The sequence below is a fragment of the Diabrotica virgifera genome, chromosome 7 (genome assembly GCF_917563875.1).
Source record: "Diabrotica virgifera virgifera chromosome 7, PGI_DIABVI_V3a".
NCBI classification, from domain to species: domain Eukaryota; kingdom Metazoa; phylum Arthropoda; class Insecta; order Coleoptera; family Chrysomelidae; genus Diabrotica; species Diabrotica virgifera.
Genome location: NC_065449.1, coordinates 62,846,397 through 62,869,571, shown reverse-complemented (window position 1 = coordinate 62,869,571; position 23,175 = coordinate 62,846,397). Strand labels below are relative to the sequence as shown.

The following is a 23,175-nucleotide window of genomic DNA, read 5'->3' as shown; positions in this document are numbered from 1 at the left end:
TTGTTTTTCTATTTCTGTGATTCTTTTTTCCACTTCTTCTCTGTCTACTTGAATAGCATTTTCCAACTTATTTTCCAAATTTTCTAGTTCCTTTTTCTGGCCATTCGTTAACTCCTTTATTTTATTTTGAGTTTTCATTTCTTGTTCTTTCATGTGATCCTTCAATCTCATTTCTTGTTCTTGCATGTGATCTTTAATTTTCATTTCATACTTTTCTATGCGTTCCTCCATTTTCTTGTTGTTCTCTTCTATGGCTTGTTTTGTTTCCTTCTGATTTTCTTGCATTATTCTTTTTGTTTCATCCATTTTTTGTTGTGTTTCATCCATTTTTTGTTGTGTTTCATCCATTTTTTGATCCATTTTTTGTTGTGATTCATCCATTTTTTTTTGTGATTCATCCATTTTCTTTGATGTTTCTCTTTGATTGTCATCCAGTTTTTGTGACTGGAGTTGCATCAGTTGTAATAGTTTATCTATTCCTGATAATTCTTGCTGTTCTGATGCCATGATTGTCGTGTCTAAAATATCTTCTTGGTCTGAATGTTCTTTTTGTTTTTTGTTGTCTTTGCTTTGGCTTCTTGTCACAGACATTTGTTTTCAAGAAGTACTGTCCCCGCCAAATATGAAATTTTACTAGTATGTTACCAAGACGACTTTTTCTCACCCAAATATTATAAATTGTCAATATATATATCAAATGTAAATATCGTAAAAATAAAATATTAAATCAGTTATGTAAAATTTCTACCTAAAGAGATCTAAAATTTTATGTTATCAAATGTAAGTATCTCACTTTTTACCACAGGCATATAAATTTTCAAATACCGGCTTTCCTCTTTCTATCCTTCAAATTTGCCACTAGAAATACTTTACAATGCCCTCCACGTTGGACGACAGTTGTTGTGATCTTGATTATTGATATGAGATAATATTTTCATATGTCATTTAATTTAATCAATGCATTAATAATAATCTAATTAATTTACCAGATCACATATCAATATGTTTTCAATCTCAGGGCTTTTTATAAAATTAATTACTTACTTACGTGGCTTCTAAGTTTTTCTTAATGGTTCCTAATCGGGATAGGAAAGAAAAGAGTAAAATAATAACACATATGGGTTACAAGTGTAATCAAAATATTGTTTATTTTATTTAAATGGCAATCACTGCTTAATATTTGCTATATCTTATTATTCTTAAACATAACATTTACACATGGGAATCTTATTTCCTTTTGATTTCCAATTGAAAGTTTTTATTAACATTTAACTAGTATGATTTATTAGCAACAATTCTATTTAAGTTTGATGAAGCTTTTCTGATATTATTGATTATGTTTCTTCAATTTTAAATGTGGTATTTACTACGAAAAACCCATACATTCATGTCCAAACAAATGAGACTGACCTTTTTCTGGTGAACTGAGAATGTCTTCACACAAGACCCGTTTCCTGCTATCCTTGGCTGCAATCAAAACCTCGTCCTGGCTTCCAGTAATGTTCTCCTCTGAAACTAGCTCGTATAGCTCTCGTTTCCTGCTTCTGTCGTGATGCTGTGTTCTACCTTTTTCGAAACTGCAATCAGCTACCGGGAACTCTTGGCTCAAGGAGGTTCTTTTACTCTCAACCTGGCCTACCTCTCGTTCCACGATAGATACTCCACACTCACGGAACTACACCGGCTTTCTCACTCTCCGTACACTACCGTCTACTACTCGACTTCACTTCTCGACAGCTCAAAACATTCTGATCTCTATTTGTCATTCATTCCCCTACTTTCTAAATATCCCTTCCAGATTCACAAATCAAACTTCCACCACCAACTCTCATTCGCAGTATTCCTCAAAACCAATTTTTAAACTTTCTAAATATGCTTAATGGATTTCAAAGAAAATAGTTAATTCCCATTCTAAAATTACTTTCTACTATATACAAATTTTAATGACCTATTCTCTATTTCCACTTAGTCTTATTTAGCATCGGCTAATGACCGATCCTTCCGCGAACAACGATAATGGCCTATTATCGATTTCACTTGAGTCTTATTTAATCACTTCTTAAAATTAAATATAACAATTTATTGTATACAGGTTGTTCTAAATTTATATGCCCGTGGTTGAGAAAATTGAAAATATTTTATATTAAATTGAATTTTGTCTATAATTATCAAATTTTAATTTTCATATCAAATAGAAATATAACAATATATATATATATATATATATATATATATATATATATATATATATATATATATATATATATATATATATATATATATATATAAAATAGATGAAATAGAGAATGTGGAAAAATCCCCTTACGAACAATTCACACATTTTATATATATATATATATATATATATATATATATATATATATATATATATATATATATATATATATATAACCAAACAACTAGTTTATTAGGGTTGCAGTCAGAAGGTTGGCCAGGATGTTAAAGAAACACTCTTTTGACTTTTTTGTCTAGCTTTCGGAATGGTTTTATTCCTTTTTCAAGACTCTGTAATATAGATAAAAAGAAATATGTAAAATTTTATAAAATATCACATGATATTTTATAAAATTTTACATATTTCTTTTTATCTATATTACAGAGTCTTGAAAAAGGAATAAAACCATTCCGAAAGCTAGACAAAAAAGTCAAAAGAGTGTTTCTTTAACATCCTGGCCAACCTTCTGACTGCAACCCTAATAAACTAGTTGTTTGTTTATATCGACAGTCACTAATATCCAGTATTTCTTATATATATATATATATATATATATATATATATATATATATATATATATATATATATATATATATATATATATATATATATATATATATATATATATATATATATATATATATATATATATAGTGGTTTGAAGTTTCAGCAATTCGGTCATGTGAAATAAAAGTCTATTTGTTATTTCTCAATATTTCGTCACACTTTTGTGACTTCTTCAGGAGAAAACTGTAAATTTATTAAGATTAGAAATTAACAAAAGCTAAATATTTAATTACTTACAACTATAAGAGTATTAATTTAGATTTTTTTAACATATCGTAAGGGACATTGACTTAATTTTGATTTTGACATTTATTATTTCGGAGTTATGGTAACTGCAATAAATTTTATATTCATAGAATATTGTCTGATATTTAAAATTCTTTTTTTTTTTTTTATTTTAATAATAAATAGGTCAAAGTAAACCAAAGAAAATATTAACGGAATTTTAAGATGGAAAGGTATGATTAATAGTAGAAAAATTTTAGAAAGAGACTAGAGTATATTAAATTGATCTATAAAATGTAAGTGATGGTACATAGTGAGTTAGTATAAGGCTGATATTTTTCGAAATTAAATAAAAATTAAGATGGATTAATTATTAGGTGAATAATTGAGTAATTTGTTTGAATTTTTACACTTTTTGAAAATATTTTAAAGGTTATTTATTATTTAGAATGTTACAGTAGATATTACTCAAATGGTTAGTATCAGTCTTATAATTAATAGATTCTGGAGTTTTGATAATATGTACCATCTCAAGGAAGAGTCGTTTTTTATAATTGTCAACTTGTTCCAAGATTTTTACATTGTTAAAGTCAAATTTATGTCCCGTCTTTAAATGGTGTTCTACCAAGGCACAACAGTTTTTTCTGATATTACAGTCACTTTTATGTTGAGTGACATATATATTTATATAGGTCAAAGTAAACAGTGGCTTAAGCAACGTGTCACTCAACATAAAAGTGACTGTAATATCAGAAAAAACTGTTGTGCCTTGGTAGAACACCATTTAAAGACGGGACATAAATTTGACTTTAACAATGTAAAAATCTTGGAACAAGTTGACAATTATAAAAAACGACTCTTCCTTGAGATGGTACATATTATCAAAACTCCAGAATCTATTAATTATAAGACTGATACTAACCATTTGAGTAATATCTACTGTAACATTCTAAATAATAAATAACCTTTAAAATATTTTCAAAAAGTGTAAAAATTCAAACAAATTACTCAATTATTCACCTAATAATTAATCCATCTTAATTTTTATTTAATTTCGAAAAATATCAGCCTTATACTAACTCACTATGTACCATCACTTACATTTTATAGATCAATTTAATATACTCTAGTCTCTTTCTAAAATTTTTCTACTATTAATCATACCTTTCCATCTTAAAATTCCGTTAATATTTTCTTTGGTTTACTTTGACCTATTTATTATTAAAAAAAGAATTTTAAATATCAGACAATATTCTATAATATAAAATTTATTGCAGTTACCATAACTCCGAAATAATAAATGTCAAAATCAAAATTAAGTCAATGTCCCTTACGATATGTTAAAAAAATCTAAATTAATACTCTTATAGTTGTAAGTAATTAAATATTTAGCTTTTGTTAATTTCTAATCTTAATAAATTTACAGTTTTCTCCTGAAGAAGTCACAAAAGTGTGACGAAATATTGAGAAATAACAAATAGACTTTTATTTCACATGACCGAATTGCTGAAACTTCAAACCACTATATACATATATATATATATATATATATATATATATATATTATTGTGTTTTCAATTTATCAATCAAAGGCAAAATAAAAATTAAATTAAATTTTTTTTAAATAACGCGGGCACATAAATTTGATACACCCTGGATATGGATCTGTAAATATTTATTAGAATTTAGTTTGGATGTAAGTGGATTTCTATTTTAATGAGCTTTCCGATGAACCATTAAAGACTTTTGTGAATAATTAAAGTGAAAAGGACGATCTATTTAGATTTAAAATGGAAAAAGATTGTTTACTACGGGAAATATAGAATCCACAGGTAGAGGTAGTTATCATTTTCTAGAAAAATGGTTTAAAAGAAAGTTTGGAATTTTAATATCTTTGTTCCACCCCGAGTAAATGTTAGAGAGTTCCCCGAAAGTTATTAGGATGGACGGAATAATTTTGAAAGAATGACTGTTTGTTTGTCGAATGGAAAAGAGAAATGTTTCTGATTCTTGGCAATTTGGAAGGGGAAAAGTGGTTTGAATGTTGAGTGAGTTTGAAACAGAAGTCATTATGTTATTGACATCGCTGAGGAGAAGTTCGACGTTTTCGTGGATAGATAGTTAGCAAGTACCAGTGGTTGTTTGATAGTGGAAAATAGTGCTGAAAAGTGGAACGAGAGACAGATCAAATTGAGACGAAATACCTCTTTGATTCTGTATTATTGTGAGAAGGAGAGCAGATAATTTTTGGAGTTTTGTTTGAATCGAGTACTGGTCAAAAGAGGCCTGGCTTGTTGGAGAATTGGTGCTGGTATGCTGATAGTTTTGAAGCTGGAGAACGGAGAGGGCTTTGATGAGTAGCCTTTAACATAGTAAACGAGGGAGAGCTGTTTTGGGTCACGAGAAGACATCAGAGTGAGTGAAGCAAAAGGTCAGTCAACTTATGTGAAAGATATTTTTATGTTCGGAAACTAAAATTTTGAGTAAAAAGCGTAGGAATTAAAATTCCAATATTTCAGAAAGTAAATAGGGAGTATAACTAATCTTGCGAATACATAATTTGGTTTTGTTTATTTTGTTGTACCAAAGTCATCGGGAACAAACCGATAAATTGTTTTTTTTTAACTAAAATAAATTTAAATGGTAGAAATTTCATTCGGACATCTGTGTCCACAGGTTTTAGATTTGATAGATTTTTAGAGTATCGATTTTGATAAATAAAAGACAATTCTGTATGTTTATTTTATGTTTTGCTTTATTTCTTTTCCCTATTTTATCCCGATTAGGATCAACTAAGAGATACTGAACCCACGAGAGAAGATAAGTATAACGTAAGATAATTTAGACATTTTCTTGATATTATAAAAAGGCACCCTGAGATTTTTTATTCATTTTTTATGTATGATTTGCGACAATTAAATAATTAATCAAATAAATAATAATTAATATAAAATTAATAAGAAGCAGATCATAACAACATGGCGAGCCAACGTAGGACATTAAAGTATCTCTGGTTGTGAATTTGAAGGGAATAGGAAACGGAAAAACAGGTGAAGGAAAATTTATTTGCCCGTCGGAAAAAGTTGATATATTTAAAATTTTTGAAATATTTGTTTGACTTAATTTTTTTATCTAGGTACAGTTTTTACATATTTATTTTATTTTTGATTGATTTGAATTTTGAAATATTTAAAAATTTGTGGGATAAATTGATTATATTTGGGGAGAGAAAAATTTTCGTCTCGACAGCATACAAGGTATTTTCGGATTTCATATTAGGCGGGGATAAATTTTAAATACATGTCGATAACAACCAGAAGCAAAAGCAAAGAAAACAAAAAACAAAAAGAACATTTGGAACAAGAAGAACATATAGAACAAGAAGACATTTTTGAAACAACAATCATGGCATCAGAACAACAGGAATTATCAGTAATAGATAAAGTAATACAACTGATGCAACTCCAGTTACAAAAATGGGATGAAATATTAAATAAAAGGGATAAAAATCAGGAAGAAACATCAAAGAAGATAGATAAAATGGATAAAATGCAAGAAAATCAGGAAGAAACAAAACGAGCGATGAAGGAAACACAACAAAAAATGGATAACAATCAACAGGAAACAAAACCAGCAAAAGAAAAAGAACAGGACATTCTGGAAATGGACAAGGAACATGAGAAACGGAAAAAGGATAATTTTGACAAAAAACAAACGGTAGAAATGAATTTGGCAATAAAGCAAGGACAGAGAAGAAAGAGGAGAAAGCAACAGAAGATAAATAAAAACAATGAAGCCTGGGATTCCTCGAAAAAAGAGATGAGCCCAGAAGAAGAAAAAGAAGAAAAAAGAGTGACAAAGGAAATTGACGATTGGAATTCCTCGAAAAAAGAGATGAGTCCAGAAGAAGAAAAATAAGAAAGAAGATTGATAAAAGAAAATGAAGATTGGGATTCCTCGAAAAAAGAGATGAGCCCAGAAGAAGAAAAAGAAGAAAGAAGATGGATAAAAGAAAATGAAGATTGGGATTCCTCGAAAAAAGAGATGAGCCCAGAAGAAGAAAAAGAAGAAAGAAGATTGACAAAAGAAAATGAAGATTGGGATTCCTCGAAAAAAGAGATGAGCCCAGAAGAAGAAAAAGAAGAAAGAAGATGGATAAAAGAAAATGAAGATTGGGATTTCTCGAAAAAAGAGATGAGCCCAGAAGAAGGAAAAGAAGAAAGTAGAGTGACAAAAGAAAATGAAGCTTGGGATTCCTCAAAAGAAGAGATGAGCCCAGAAAAAGAAAAGGAAGAAAAAATATTGACACAGGAAAATGCAGCTTGGGATTAATCAAAAGATGAGATGAGCCCAGAAGAAGAAGAGATCAGAATAGAAAAATAAGGCGAAAGAGATACCTTTGAAACTGTGTTATTTGAAGAAGAAGTAAACAGGGGAGAAGCCAGAATTGAAAAAAGTGGTATTTGCACAGCAGTCGCGCTGAGATATTATTTTATTTACGAAAAGGTAGGCGGAGGAGAACCTGAACTTCGTTTTGTGCAACATCCCCTAATCGAACTAGAAGCTGATATTCCAAAAGAGTACAAAGAGGAAGAACTAACTCCAGAAACCGTGGACTATGAAGACGATGTAGAATATTTGAGAAGTTTAGACCCTAAAGAATGGAAGTCACAAGATTATTACAAAGTCCTAGGTATCCCAAATATAAGATACAAAGCAACAGATGACATTATCAAAACTGCCTACAGGAAGAAAGTCTTAAAGCAACATCCTGACAAACGTAAAGCGCTAGGGGAAGAAATCAAAACAGATGATGACTATTTTACCTGTATAACAATGGTTTATGAAACTCTAGGAAATATAAGTAGGAGAAGAGCGTACGATTCTGTTGATCCACAATTCGACAATGATCTACCTTGTACTAGTGATATAAAAAAAGACTTTTATAAAACGTTTACGTATTATTTTGACTTAAACTCCCGATGGTCTGAAAAAACAAGGGTGCCCAAATTAGGAACTGAAAATTCGACAAAGGAAGAGGTGGAACACTTTTATTCGTTTTGGTATGATTTTAAATGATGGAGGGAATATTCCTATGAAGACGAAGAGGATAAAGATAAATGTCAAGATCGTGATGAGAGAAGGTATGTGGATAAGTTAAACAAAGCTGAGAGATTAAGAAAGAAAAAAGAAGAAATAAAATTGATATGTGGAGAAGAAAAGGAGAAGGAACTGCGTGTAATATTGAGGGAATGTGAAAATTTAATAAATGAAGAAAACACAGTAGCCAAAAAGTATGAAAATTCATTTGAGACTAAAGACTTAGGAGATTTTCGATCGAAAACTTACCATATCCCATCTAAGTACAGACACTGGGAAAAAGAAAGCAATTGTTTTTCAGGTGGGACTAAATATTTTGACACAATAGAAAAGTGTTATTGTCGAGAGAAAATCAATTTTTTTTTGCACTTATTAATACTGATTTTATCTCAAAACAAGGCGGGGATGTTATTGTGTTTTCAATTTATCAATCAAAGGCAAAATAAAAATTAAATTAATTTTTTTTTTTAATAACGCGGGCACATAAATTTGATACACCCTGTATATGGATCTGTAAATATTTATTAGAATTTAGTTTGGATGTAAGTGGATTTCTATTTTAATGAGCTTTCCGATGAACCATTAAAGACTTTTGTGAATAATTAAAGTGAAAAGGACGATGTATTTAGGTTTAAAATGGAAAAAGATTGTTTACTACGGGAACTATAGAATCCACAGGTAGAGGTAATTATCATTTTCTAGAAAAATGGTTTAAAAGAAAGTTTGGAATTTTAATATCTTTGTTCCACCCCGAGTAAATGTTAGAGAGTTCCCCGAAAGTTATTAGGATGGCCGGAATAATTTTGAAAGAATGACTGTTTGTTTGTCGAATGGAAAAGAGAAATGTTTCTGATTCTTGGCAATTTGGAAGGGGAAAAGTGGTTTGAATGTTGAGTGAGTTTGAAAAAGAAGTCATTATGTTATTGGCATCGCTGAGGAGCAGTTCGACGTTTTCGTGGATAGATAGTTAGCAAGTACCAGTGGTTGTTTGATAGTGGAAAATAGTGCTGAAAAGTGGAACGAGAGACAGATCAAATTGAGACGAAATACCTCTTTGATTCTGTATTATTGTGAGAAGGAGAGCAGATAATTTTTGGAGTTTTGTTTGAATCGAGTACTGGTCAAAAGAGGCCTGGCTTGTTGGAGAATTGGTGCTGGTATGCTGATAGTTTTGAAGCTGGAGAACGGAGAGGGCTTTGATGAGTAGCCTTTAACATAGTCAACGAGGGAGAGCTGTTTTGGGTCACGAGAAGACATCAGAGTGAGTGAAGCAAAAGGTCAGTCAATTTATGTGAAAGAGATTTTTATGTTCGGAAACTAAAATGTTGAGTAAAAAGCGTAGGAATTAAAATTCCAATATTTCAGAAAGTAAATAGGGAGTATAGCTAATCTTGCGAATACATAATTTGGTTTTGTTTATTTTGTTGTACCAAAGTCATCGGGAACAAACCGATAAATTGTTTTTTTTTTAACTAAAATAAATTTAAATGGTAGAAATTTCATTCGGACATCTGTGTCCACAGGTTTTAGATTTGATAGATTTTTAGAGTATCGATTTTGATAAATAAAAGACGTTTATTTTATGTTTTGCTTTATTTCTTTTCCCTATTTTATCCCGATTAGGATCAACTAAGAGATACTGAACCCACGAGAGAAGATAAGTATAACGTAAGATAATTTAGACATTTTCTTGATATTATAAAAAGGCACCCTGAGATTTTTTATTCATTTTTATGTATGATTTTCGACAATTAAGTAATTAATCAAATAAATAATAATTAATATAAAATTAATAAGAAGCAGATCATAACAATATATATTTATATTATATAAAACATGTATACCTGATATCGTGAAAATTAATACATATAAAATAACATCTCCACAAATACAACATCTCTCTGGGATTAATTATCACTACCCATACAAAAAACAAATGGTTGAATGGCATTTTTCTTTGATTTCAAAAATCTAATATGATCTTCGACTTCTTGCTGGGTCTTCCCGATGTAAGAATGATTACTGGAAATCTCTGATGGTATATTTTATTAGTTCGTACAAAATATCGATGTTGAACCCAAAGAATAACTGCATTTTAGCCATCTACGATTTTGGGTATCACTTTTTTTATAGAAATATTTTAATTTATCATGAAAAAAATTGCTAGATGTTAAGATGTTTATTTTTACTTTGATAGATACTACCGACTGCAAGAGTTAATAATATTTTTCAATTATTTACGGTTTAATCACCTAAAGATTTAATTTACTAATTTTTTATAAGATTATACCATTTAGAAATATTTTCTAATGGTTCCTATTTTCTTTTACCTATGTGTCGAATTAGCTTTTGAAAAAATTTACAGAGAATAAAAATTAAATAATACTAGATATTCAGGATTGAATAATGAAATAGGTACTTACATTCTGTAATGTCTTCATGGGTAATCTTTTCAAATAAAAATTTATTTGTTTTATCCTTAATATGACTTTCACACCGAAGAAAGGAGATAATTCTTTCGAAATTGCTGTCCCATCCATCAATAAGTCAATTTCCATTTCCAAATGCCACTCCAAAGGCCATATCAATCTGCAAAAGTGGACATAGAAGTACAACTTTTTTTTATAGAAATCCCACAAAATAATTTATAAATAGTTAAAAATATATGTAAATACATACCTTAGAAAAATCAATCAAATCACTAGTACCAAACACCTCTCCTCAGAGTTTGCAGGGTGACTGTCTGCTAGGAGGCTGCAACTGTTGTCACGTGATTTTTTTACACCAATAAAAACACTTACAGAGTTTTAAGAAATATATCGGTTTATGTACAAGATCATTGCTACAATGAATTGATCATGGATTCCGGTATATTACATTAACACAATGATTGCGTTACATCAAAACAATGTATCGAGTTATTAATCAAAGTCGAAAACATTGATTTAAGGTTACGAAAAAATTGCTTCAATAAACGAGTTCGTAATTTAAAGAACACTGTACATTAGTGCAACGTTTTATATTCATTAATTTAACCGCATAATCCTGATGTATAATTTCATATATACAATGAACAACTTATTAGTATTATGAAAAAGTCATTGGATAGATATAAATATTTATTGGATTAATGATTCTATTCATTATTTTTTAATGAATAGAATTACATTGCAATAATGAATATGGTTATTACTTAATGACTACGTGTTTATAGTATTAACGAAATTTTCATTGAATCAATGTAAAAAAGTCAATGATTGGCGTTCATTGGTAATATGTACAATATTTTTTTCAGTGGATCCTTCATTCCATACATTTTATCAAAATCTGAAAACGAACAAGGATGTCGTCAATGATCCTGACCTGGAGGAATTGGATCCTGACCAAGATATAGAATTTAATTCAAAATAAATGTTTTTAAAACTGTCAAACTTCTTTTTTTAAACTTTAAATAAAGAAATACTCTTTTTCAAGTTTTAAGCCATTAAACCGAAAAATAAAATATGTATATAGATTATCTCATTTTCATTAACATATTGAGGTGAATAACTGGGTAAGTCGACGGTGAATAAATGGTTAAGTCTCATATCTCATTAACCTAATCACTTAGTAGTTACAGAATTAGACCAATAATACGTTTCTATTCTATCTTAATTTTATGTAAAGTTTTAGCATTCCACCATATAAAATCGATTTTTTTTATGTTGTCAAATCTTCTGAGTCGTCTCCTAAAAACTATGCAAAATTGACTTAACCACTTATTCACTGGAGTAACAGATTTATGAGTTGCGTTCTTGGGATGACTTTACTGAAAGGCAGTTCATTCGATTACATGAAATCAACTTTAACTCAAGAATATCCGTCACAAAAAAAAGATCACATGCAATGGTGACAGTAAAATTCTCGTGTTAGAGATTCCATACAGTCTGGCCTGATTATCGGAGAATAGGCCATTTTTGGGAAAAGTTATTTACCAGCAATGTTATTGCTGGAATCGAATCTTATGATTGTATATATTAATAATATAGGTATGCAAAGTCCGCAGATAGTGTGCTACTTTTTTTATAAACAAAATGGCGCCCGAAAATCGTGTTTTTTTCAATTTTTGCTCTATAACTCCAAAGATTTTAACGTTACACCAAAAACACTCAAATAAAGATTCACCGCAATTAAATTCTGCATAGAGACGTGTTTTTTCCGATTTACTTTGACGAAAACTTTCCCCGGAAAAAGCGTGTTTTCCAACAAAATCTTTAATTTTCAACTAAAGTTTTAGATAAGTCATTGTTAATAAATAATTAAATAACTTGGTAATGCAAAATCACTTTTAGTATAGATTATAATTCCAGAAGCCCATGGAAATTGAATAAACAGTTTAGCAACAATTGAATTGTTAATTAAAAATTTACGGTCGCTATAATAACGACAATAATTATGATGCATAAGAATAACTATGATTTTTTCATAAAAAGACACTATACCTATCTAATGTACTTTACCGAATTGAAATTGGACTATTTAAGCGGCCTCAGGAATATTTTAAAATTATAAACAATTTTTTGGCTTATAAACAAATAGAATATCTCGGGAAATATTAAACCAAATTAAATTGTAAAAACGGTATTCGAAAAGCAGCGGAAAAACGCTTCTTTTAAAAGAAAAACGTTTAATCATGATGAGTAGTTCCTGACATACAACCGGTCAAAATTGACCGGAATTTACGGCAAAGATATAAACAATAGGATCATAATTTCCAAACCATCACCTTTTTATTTTTGTTCTCTTTCTCCACACCAATTTTCATATCCTTAAAATACTCATAACATATATTATTATAATAAAAACTATCGATAATACGTGTGAAAATTGCCAAAAATAGAAAAATTCCAATCAAAAATTAGGTTGGAGAAAATGTAACCCTCAAAGTTCAAAATCGGTATACGTTAAAAAAATACATTTTCTCGGCTTTCCATGGAGCAATTTCCTTCATTCTTTTTTTGTTCCCAAGTAACTCGGGTAGAGCCATCGAACTAATGAATCATTAAATGTCAAACTTGCTTTTGTTTTGTTATAATAAATTAATTTATTTATTATAACACAAAATTTTAATTTGTTTAAATAAAAATTGTTTAAAATATAATACAACTTTCAAATGAGAATATTTATGTTTTTAACTTTAAAAAGTACACTTGTAGTAAGTTTATCTAAAAAAAGCCTATAACTGGAAAAAATATGTAGTTTTCTGTTCTTATAAATAAATTAATCCATTATAACAGAACAAAAGCAAGTTTGACATTTAATAATGCGTTAGTTCGATGGCTCTATTCGAGTTATTAGGGAACAAAAAAAGAATGAAGGAAATTGCTCCATGGAAAGCCGAGAAAATGTATTTTTTAACGTATACCGATTTTGAACTTTGAGGGTTACATTTTCTCCAACCTAATTTTTGATTGGAATTTTGCTATTTTTGTCAATTTTCACACGTATTATTGATAGTTTTTATTATAATAATATATATTATGAGTATTTTAAAGATATGAAAATTGGTGTGGAGAAAGAGGACAAAAATAAAAAGGTGACGGTTTGAAAATTATGATCCTATTGTTTATATCTTTGCCGTAAATTCCGGTCAACTTTGACCGGTTGTATCTCAGGAACCACTCGACATAATTAAACGTTTTTTCTTTTAGAAGAAGCGTCCTGGCGCTGTTTTTTGAATAGTGTTTTCACGATTTAATTTAGTTTAATACTTACCGAGATATTATATTTGTTTATAAGCCAAAAAATTGTTTATAATTTGAAAATATTCCTGAGGCCGCTTAAATAGTCTAATTTCAATTCTGTAAAGTACATTAGATAGGTACAGTGTTTTTTTATGAAAAAATTATAGTTATTCTTATGCATCATACTTATTGTCGTTATTATAGCGACCGTAAATTTTTAATTAACAATTCAATTGTTGCTAAACTGTTCATTCAATTTTCATCTGCTTCTGGAATTATAATCTATACGAAAAGTGATTTTACATTACCAAGTAATTTAATTATTGATTAACAATTACTTATCTGTAATTTTAGTTGAAAATTAAAGATTTTGTTGGAAAACCCCGCTTTTTCCGGGAAAAGTTTTCGTCGAAGTGAATCGGGGAAAACAAGTCTCTATGCAGAATTTAATTGCGGTGAATTTTTATTTTGGTGTTTTTGGTGTAAAGTTAAAATCTTTGGAATTATAGAGCAAAAATTGAAAAAAACACGATTTTCAGGCGCCATTTTGTTTATAAAAAAAGTAGCACACTATCTGCGGACTTTGCATACCTATATTATTAATACATACAATAATAAGATTCGATTCCAGCAATAAAATTACTGGTAAATAACTTTTCCTTGTATTTTGCTAATTCTTCTTCTGTAAGTTCCATCTTCTATCGAAGGTTGGAAATCATCATAGCAATGCGGACCCTGTTGACTGCGCCGCTCTAAATAGCTCTGCACTACTGCATTCGAACCATTCCCGTAAGTTTTTAAGCCAGGATGTTCTTCGTCTTCCCACATTTCGCTTTCCTCGGATTTTGCCTTGCATAACAAGTTGTAATAATGAGTATTCTTGCCCTCTCATCACATGTCCCAAGTACTCAAGTTTTCGTCTTTTGATAGTTAGTATTATTTCCGGTTGATTTCCTATCCTTATAGTTACTTCCACGTTCGAGATTCTTTGAATCCATGATATTCGTAGGATTCTTCTGTAACACTAAAATTCAAAGGCGGCCAACTTATTCAAATGGACTTGTTTCAACGTCCACGCTTCCAAGCCGTAAAGAAGAGTAGAGAACACGTAACATCGAAGCATCCTTAAACGTAGTTCTAACCTTATATCCCGACAACAAAGAAACTTTTTAAGTTTAATGAATGATGCACGTGCTATTTCAATACGTGTCTTAATTTCTTTGGTTTGGTCTACATTTGATGTTATCCATGTTCCTAAGTATTTGTAGTTATCCACACTCTCAATCACAGTTATCATTTTGCTAATTAGCCCAGAGTAATAATAAATCACGAGGAAAACCAGGAAAAACTCGTGATACTATCCCGACATCGTAAGTATTTGATCTTTTAATCACCATTACTATCTTTACTGTATCTACCGCTACTCTGAAGAGTTCTGATTAAAGATTGAACTGCATTTAAACCAGTCCCTTAAAATTTTCAACCATGACACTCCTCCTCTTCCTATACTCCTTTATCTTGTTATCTTTCCCTGTATTATCAGTATTTGAATTGAATTGAATTCTTTGTCCGTTTCTCGCAATACTTCCGTGCTAGTTTTCTTTTGTGTCCAAGCTATTCTAAGTATCCTTCTGTAATACCACACTCCAAATGACTGTAGCCCAGCTGTAGCCCAGCAAGTCCATATTGTAGTATCGAAAAAAACGTAACATCTCAGAGCTTTTACTATCAGTTCTAATCAAAGCTCTTTATTGCAGATAGTTGTTTTAATTTTTACAAACGCATTTCTTGCTATTTATATTTTCGCCCTTTTCCTTGGGTTGTTTGATCCATTATCTTCTGAAATTCAGGTTTCCAGGTATTCGTATCTATCAACCCTTTCTCTCTGTATATTTTCCAAATGTATGTTTGTTTGTTTTTTTTCTTTGTGACAATATTGAATATCCATTATACTTTTTTTTAATCATGCTTCATTTAACAATCAGAATACATTAACATCCTATAAGTTAAAGTGTTGACTTGGGAGCTGGGCTCCTCATTGGCGTGGAGGGATTCCTTTCAATGAAGGAGTCCTAGGTAGTCTTCATGTCAGCTGGCCATAATCTCTTCAACCTTCTGGCAATTGGAGTTTGTACTAGCGGCTGTAATACGGCGTTGGGGTGTGTTTCCATTTTCTCGTGGTGTTTGTTGTACCTATCTTTAATGACATCTGTGATGAATGGAACCTTCAGATCTTCATGTAATGTTAAATTAGACACGAACCAAGGTGCATTTGTGATCATACTTAGTATTTTTGACTGGCTCCTTTGGATGATAGCAATATTAGATTTGCTTGCACATCCCCAGACTTCGATACTATACATCCATATTGGTTTGATTATGGTGTTGTATATCAGCAGTTTATTTTCCAAACTTAGTTTTGATTTTCTACCTATCAACCAGTAGAGTTTTTTGACTTTCATGTCTATTTGTTTTCTCTTCTTTGTTATGTGCATTTTCCAAGTAAGTTAAATTCTAGATGTATGTACTTGACTCGCCATTGGTCACTGCGCGTGTGCAACCTTCACCGCAAATGCCATATCTCGATTCTATTGGTTAAAAATCTGTATCGTAATGAAAATCTTAGACCAGGGCGCATCTGTAAAAATATTAGTACATTTGGACGTTGAGAGGTGACTCAAATTTTTTTGCAGAAATTGCTTGAAAATAAGTCAAATAATAATAATTGAGTTATCCTCCCTCTCAAAAAGGTCCGGAACATTGTTTAAATAATCAAAATGTCAAAAAATTAAGGAAAAATTCGATTTTTTTCTTCGTTTTTTGATTATAACTTTAAAAATATTCATTTCCGAGAAAAGTTGTACTGACATAAAAGTTGCGTATTTAAATTTCCTACAATACAGAATTGGTTTAAAATTTCAAAAATAGTCACCCTTGTTGCAAAATAGCAATAATTGCGAAAAAACCATACAAAAACAAGTATTCGCATTTTACGTTTTTCAACAATTTATGCTACACTTAGGACCTTCATATTTCACCCAGAAAAACTGTATGATACAGTAAAACAATACTGTAAATTTCATTAAGATCGGTTTAATAGATTTTGCAATCCAGCTTTCGTAAAAAAAATTAATTTTTTCAAAATGCTACAGGACTGAAAATAAAGCAGATAGCAAGTTGATTTTTTTTTGCTTATAGAAGTCTACTGTACCTTTCATTTTCAATTTTGCAAAATTAAAATCGATTAACACTACGGCGTCAGGAATTTTTTTAAATAAACATTAATTATTGGTGCTACGCGCAGGACAGCGGATAGTTTGCTCTGATTGGGCATTCCAATGACCTTTGATAATGATTGATAAATTTGTTTATTGCAAAATAAAAACACATACTCTATCCTTTGAAATAACACTTTTATTGGCAAAAACTTTCTTTGTTCATATTATATTTTAACTTAAAAAATAAAAGTTTATTATTTTTACACATATGCAATTGTTTAAACAATATTTCACAAACAATAATAAAATAAGTTTGATTTTTGTGGAATTAAAATATTAAAATACAACAAAATATAGAGTAAGAAAATATTATATTAGATAAAGATTGGAAGAAATTTTGGTGGAAATCAACTTGTGTGAATCGAACAACGCTGTCCTGCGCATAGCACCAAAAATTATTGTTTATTTAAAAAATTTCCTGGCGCCCTGGTAATTAATCGATTTTAATTTTGCAAATTGCAAATGAAAGGTACAGTACACTTCTATAAGCAAAAAAAAAATTAACTTGCTATCTGCTTTATTTTCAGTCCTGTAACATTTTGAAAAAATGAATTTTTTTTGCGAAAGCTGGATTGCAAAATTTATTTTGCAAAATCTATTGAACCGATCTTAATGAAATTTACAGTATTGTTTTAATATATCATAAAGTTTTTCTGGGTGAAATATGAATGTCCTAAGTGTAGCACAAATGGTTGAAAAACGTAAAATGCGAATACTTGTTTTTGTATGGTTTTTTCGCAATTATTGCTATTTTGCAACTAGGGTGACTATTTTTTAAATTTTTAACCAATTCTACATTGTAGGAAATTTAATTACGCAACTTTTATGTTAGTATAACTTTTCTCACAAATGAATACTTTTAAAGTTATAATCAAAAAACCAAGAAAAAAATCGAATTTTTCCTTAATTTTTTGACATGTTGATTATTTAAACAATGTTCCAAACGTTTTTGAGAGGGAGGATAACTCAAATATTATTATTTGATTTATTTTCAAGCAATTTCTGCAAAAAAATTTGAGTCACCTCTCAACGTCCATCTCAAAACAGATGCGCTCTGGACTATCTGTATTATAATGAAGTTCATTATGATACAGGTAGTGAAATCATAATTGATATATTATAGTATGAGAATAGAAAAAAGAATTTTGTAATCGACTTTTTTAGAGGCATAATTATTTCTCTACCGGATTTAAACTCATATAAATCAAAGAAAATATTTAAAATGGTATACATAATATTTATATATTATAATTACCTTATATAATATAACTTATAAAATAATATGAATTTTAATTATATTAAAGAAGATGTATAATGGAAAATGTGGTGAGCAACTTAGACAGTCCACAGCGGCCAGCTTTTGAACTGAGTGGAGAGCTGTAGAAGAGTTTGCTATGGAACTCTAAGGATCTCATTGCCTTCTTTATGTATGAACAGAAAACAAAAAAGTTGTGACTGGTTAATTTGAAACCCAAGTCTATGCCATAAAAAAACTTTTAATCATTTATTAAAAAAAGATACGTGATATGCGGGTTTCGAACTCAGCACCTCTCGATCTCCAGTCTACCACTCTGCCACTGAGCTACCACGTATCGATTCGTTAACGTACTTTAAAATGGTATTTAAATGTCATTGCATTAGTCACATTTTTAAAATAGTTTGACATTAAAAAAATCGATTTATCCATATAACAGCAATTCAATATTGTATTGTTAGCTAGTTCTGTGCTATTCTGAAAATTTCAGGTGCTTAGGAAACATAGAACTGTGTTTAAAATGGATTACAAAATTTGTGGAGATAGTGACAAAGACCAAGCCAAGTATATAAAAATGTTTTAATAATAATACTCTTAAACTCCGTGGATTTTAATCCATTTTTGGATATTTGTGAAATATCTTATTTAGTTGATTTAAAATATTTTAAAATACTTGGCCGCAAAATTGGTGCAAAGATTATTCTTTCCCTAGTTACTAAACACATTAAAAAATACATAAAACATACATTATAAAAACAGGTTTTATAGAGTTAATTACATTTTTTTCTTATTTTACACCAAACGGCCATCAGTGTCTTACTGCAACTCCCAACTCGGCAGTCTAAAACGGGAACTTTGCCAACCGCTATTCGCAAAGCTGCTTTGGAAATATTAATGCTAATACGTGCTTTGATCTCCTCATGTTATTATCATGTTTAATTATACATTAATATTATATTGATATTAGTGTTAAATGCAACAAAATTTGATAATGATATTTTATTGTGTAAATTTCATATTTTCAAACTTTGATACAGTTTGAAACAGATTTGATATAAATATACATAGTGTGAAACCACTTTACTTTAAGAGCAGCCTTTTTGAAAATGAGGAAATTTCTGAGTAACCAAAGACTTAATCTGCAAATCTGATATCGCATGGTAAAAATGTTGTATCTAGTCTTCTTTATGGTGTCGAATCTTGGACTGTTAATGCTGACTTAATGAGAAAGCTGGAAGCTTTTGAAGTTTGACTTTTTAAGAGAATTTTGAAAATACCTTGGACCGACCATACGAACGGAATGGTGTTGAATATGATGGGATGAGACAGAGAACTTTTGACCACCATTAAAAAGAGAAAAACAACATATTTGGGGCACATACTTAGAAATGATAAGTAGGAGTTATTATAGGCTGAGTATGAAGGGTAAAATCGAAGAAAAAAGGGGTTCTGGTAGACGACAAATATCCTGGCTGAAAAACAATCGCGACTGGACCGTGTTAAATACACAGAGCTTTTCAGAAAATCAGAAGATCGAGACGAATTTGCAATGGTTATAGCTAACCTTCAGTAGTGGAGTCGGCACTAGAAGAAGAAGAAGTGGAAACCACTTACGGAATAAAATTATTTGTGCCTATGTCTTAAAAAATTATAAAAAATGCTGGGATCCGTCGACTTTTAAGTATATACAGAGTGGGCCAAAGAAAACAGTCCACCTCGATATTTGGCAGTATTTATTAGATTTTAAGGAAATAACGAAACAGGTCTATTTTTGATCTAAGACACATTTTTACGGTACATACATTTATCATTTGTCAACCCCTCCCTTCCACTTCCCCCACCCCTTATTTTTAAATAGGGAATAGAGGTCGTGTGCTAGCTCATTTAAAAGGTTATTCAATTCTCTATTCAGTAATATAAACATTAACATAATTATTTATACAGGGTGTCCAAGAAAAAAATATTTTAATTAAATTAATTAACACAAAAAGAAGAATTTATGTAATTTATTTAATTCAAAATACATTCTACTGCTGTCACAAAACAGAAAAAAATGTTTTTTGATAAATAAACATTGCTTTTCGCTTAATTTCAATGTTCAAACTGCCACCCTTCTGCCGCTGGGTAGGTTAAATATTGAATTTAATCGAAAAACAATATTTATTTAGTCCATGTGGTGAGACCGCTCCCGTCTGAAAAACATTCGGTTTTTCTGCGGATTCATATTCAAAAATCTCCCCTTTAAACAAATCTGAAGGGTGCCGGACGGAATTTTTGGGCAGAAATTGTTTAAAAAATTGTTTTAAACAAATACACAAGATCACCTTTTATTGCTCCAAAAAATATATTTTTAGGTTTTTTGGGTCATTCTAAACAAGAAAGGTATCTTGTGATTTTTCTCAAAAATTGACAGTTTTCGAGTTATAGGCGATTTAAAATCTAAAAAAATGCGAAAATACGCATTTTCGAGGCTTAAAAACTCATATTTAAATTAGTATTTTTAAGGGTGCCACTAACTTGGATTAAAGTTTAAACATTCAACTTGGATTTCAAGATTCCGAAGAGTGATCGGGTCTAACTTCAATTTAGACCGTAGTTTTTAATTGTTAATTATGCGTGTCCATCCGCTTTTTTGCCGGTGCGCCGCGCACTATTTTTAAAATTCTCCTACTTTCCTCCGAGAAATATTTTTTTGTAGATTCTTTGGGACATTCTAAATAAAATCAGTTTCTTGACATTTTTCTCAAAAATTACTAGTTTTAAAGTTATAAGCGATTTAAATGCGAAAATGTGTTTTTTTTGTCATTTTTCGGATTTTAAATCGTTTATAACTTTAAAACTATTAATTTTTGAGAAAAATGTCAAGAAACTTATTTATTTAGAATGTCCCAAAGAGTATAGAAAAAATATTTTTCGGAGGAAAATAGGAGATTTTTGAAAATAGTGCGTACCGCACCGGCAAAAAAACCGGATGGACACGCACAATTAACAATTAAAAAACTACGGTCTAAATTGAAGTAAGACCCGATCACTCTTCGGAATCTTGAAATGAAATGTTTAAACTTTGCATAATTAACAATTAAAAAACTACGGTCTAAATTGAAGTAAGACCCGATCACTCTTCCGAATCTTGAAATGAAATGTTTAAACTTTAATCCAAGTTATTGGCATCCTTACTGGCAAAAATAATAAGTTAGATATCAGTTTTTAAGCCGCGAAAATGTGTATTTTCGCATTTTTTAGATTTTAAATCGCCTATAACTCGAAAACTGTAAATTTTTGAGAAAAATCAAAAGATACCTTTTTTGTTTAGAATGACCAAAAAAACCTAAGAATATATTTTTTGGAGCAATAAAAGGTGATCTTATGTATTTGTTTAAAAAAATTGTTTAAACAATTTCTGCCCAAAAATTCCGTCCGGCACCCTTCAGATTTGTTTAAAGGGGACATATTTGAATATGAATTCGCAGAGAAACCGAATTAGAAATGTTTTTCAGACGGGAGCGGTCTCACCACATGGACTAATTTGTCAAATAAACATTTTTCTCTGTTTTCTGTCAGTAGTAGAATGTATTTTGAGTTAAATAAACTGCATACCTACATTCTGCTTTTTGTGTCAATTAATTTAATTCAAAATAATTTTTCTTGGACACCCTGTATAATAATTATGTCAATGTTAATATTAATGAATAGAGAATTAAATAATCTTTCAAATGAGGTAGCACACGAGCCCTATTCCCTATTTAAAAACAAGGGGTGGGGGACATGGAAGGGCGGGGGTTGACAAATGACAGATGCATGTACTGTAAAAGTGTGTCCCCCTTAGATAAAAAATCGACCTGTTTCTTCATTTCCTTAAAATCTAATAAATACCTACTGCCAAACATCGAGGTGGACTGTTTTCTTTTACCCACTCTGTATAAACTACTAAATTTGCCCGTCGCCATGCGACATCTACAACAGTCACTCCAATCAGTTTTTCAAAATTTTAGGGTCAACAAACTTTAACTTGTAATTACACAAGAGCTCTAAAACTACGCAAGGTCAGGTTTAGAAATTATGCCAAATTGTGACAAGGCAATACAAATCGGCAATTTTTTAAGAGCTCGAGTGTAATTCGGTAAGATTATTTTATGAATAAAACTGTATTTTTAAATCATTTTAACTAATGTTGTATTGAAATCTTCGCCTGAATATTTAATAAAACATTAATAGCCATTAAAATCACTGAATGTTTATTTTTGCGTAGCAGCTAAGGACATCTGTCAATCTATTAACGACGGGAAATTATCAGTAGTAATTGCACGAGAGCTCTAAAATTATCGAATGTTTCCCGAGTGACACTCTGACAGTTTTAATTTCACGACCCGAAGGGGAGTGAAATTATGTCAAAGTGTCACGAGGGCAACAATTCGATAATAATTTTAGAGATCGAGTGTAATTTTCTGCGATTATTTCATGAATAAAACTGTTCAAAACCAAAATTTTATTGTAATTTATTTATGTAAGTACAAATTAGTACACAGTTGTTATAAATATTTGACGCTTGAAAGTCATCACTTTTATAACTTTTAAAACATTAATTTTCATTATGTCACTGAATGTATTTTTTCGTAGCAACGAAGGGCATCTGGCGTAATATACTTGACGACGGGATACTATCAAAAATTATCACTTTAATTTTTATTTCTCTAGCTTTCTATTGGTCAGAATCTCCTATGAATGAAATAATCAAAAAAATATCGCTGAAATTTTTATTTTTGTAGGTTTCTGTTGGTCAAAATCTCTATG

The 23,175-nt window shown here is 30.1% G+C and overlaps 1 protein-coding gene across 1 annotated transcript; it reads left to right on the top strand.

Moving 5' to 3' along the window:
• Window positions 1–6,433: 6,433 nt before the first annotated feature.
• LOC126888512 (dnaJ homolog subfamily C member 2-like) lies at window positions 6,434–8,107 on the top strand. The gene is made up of 2 exons (XM_050656854.1): window positions 6,434–6,472; window positions 7,535–8,107. The coding sequence occupies exons 1-2, from the start codon at window positions 6,434–6,436 to the stop codon at window positions 8,105–8,107; spliced, it is 612 nt and encodes a 203-aa protein (XP_050512811.1).
• The last annotated feature ends 15,068 nt before the right edge of the window (window positions 8,108–23,175 follow it).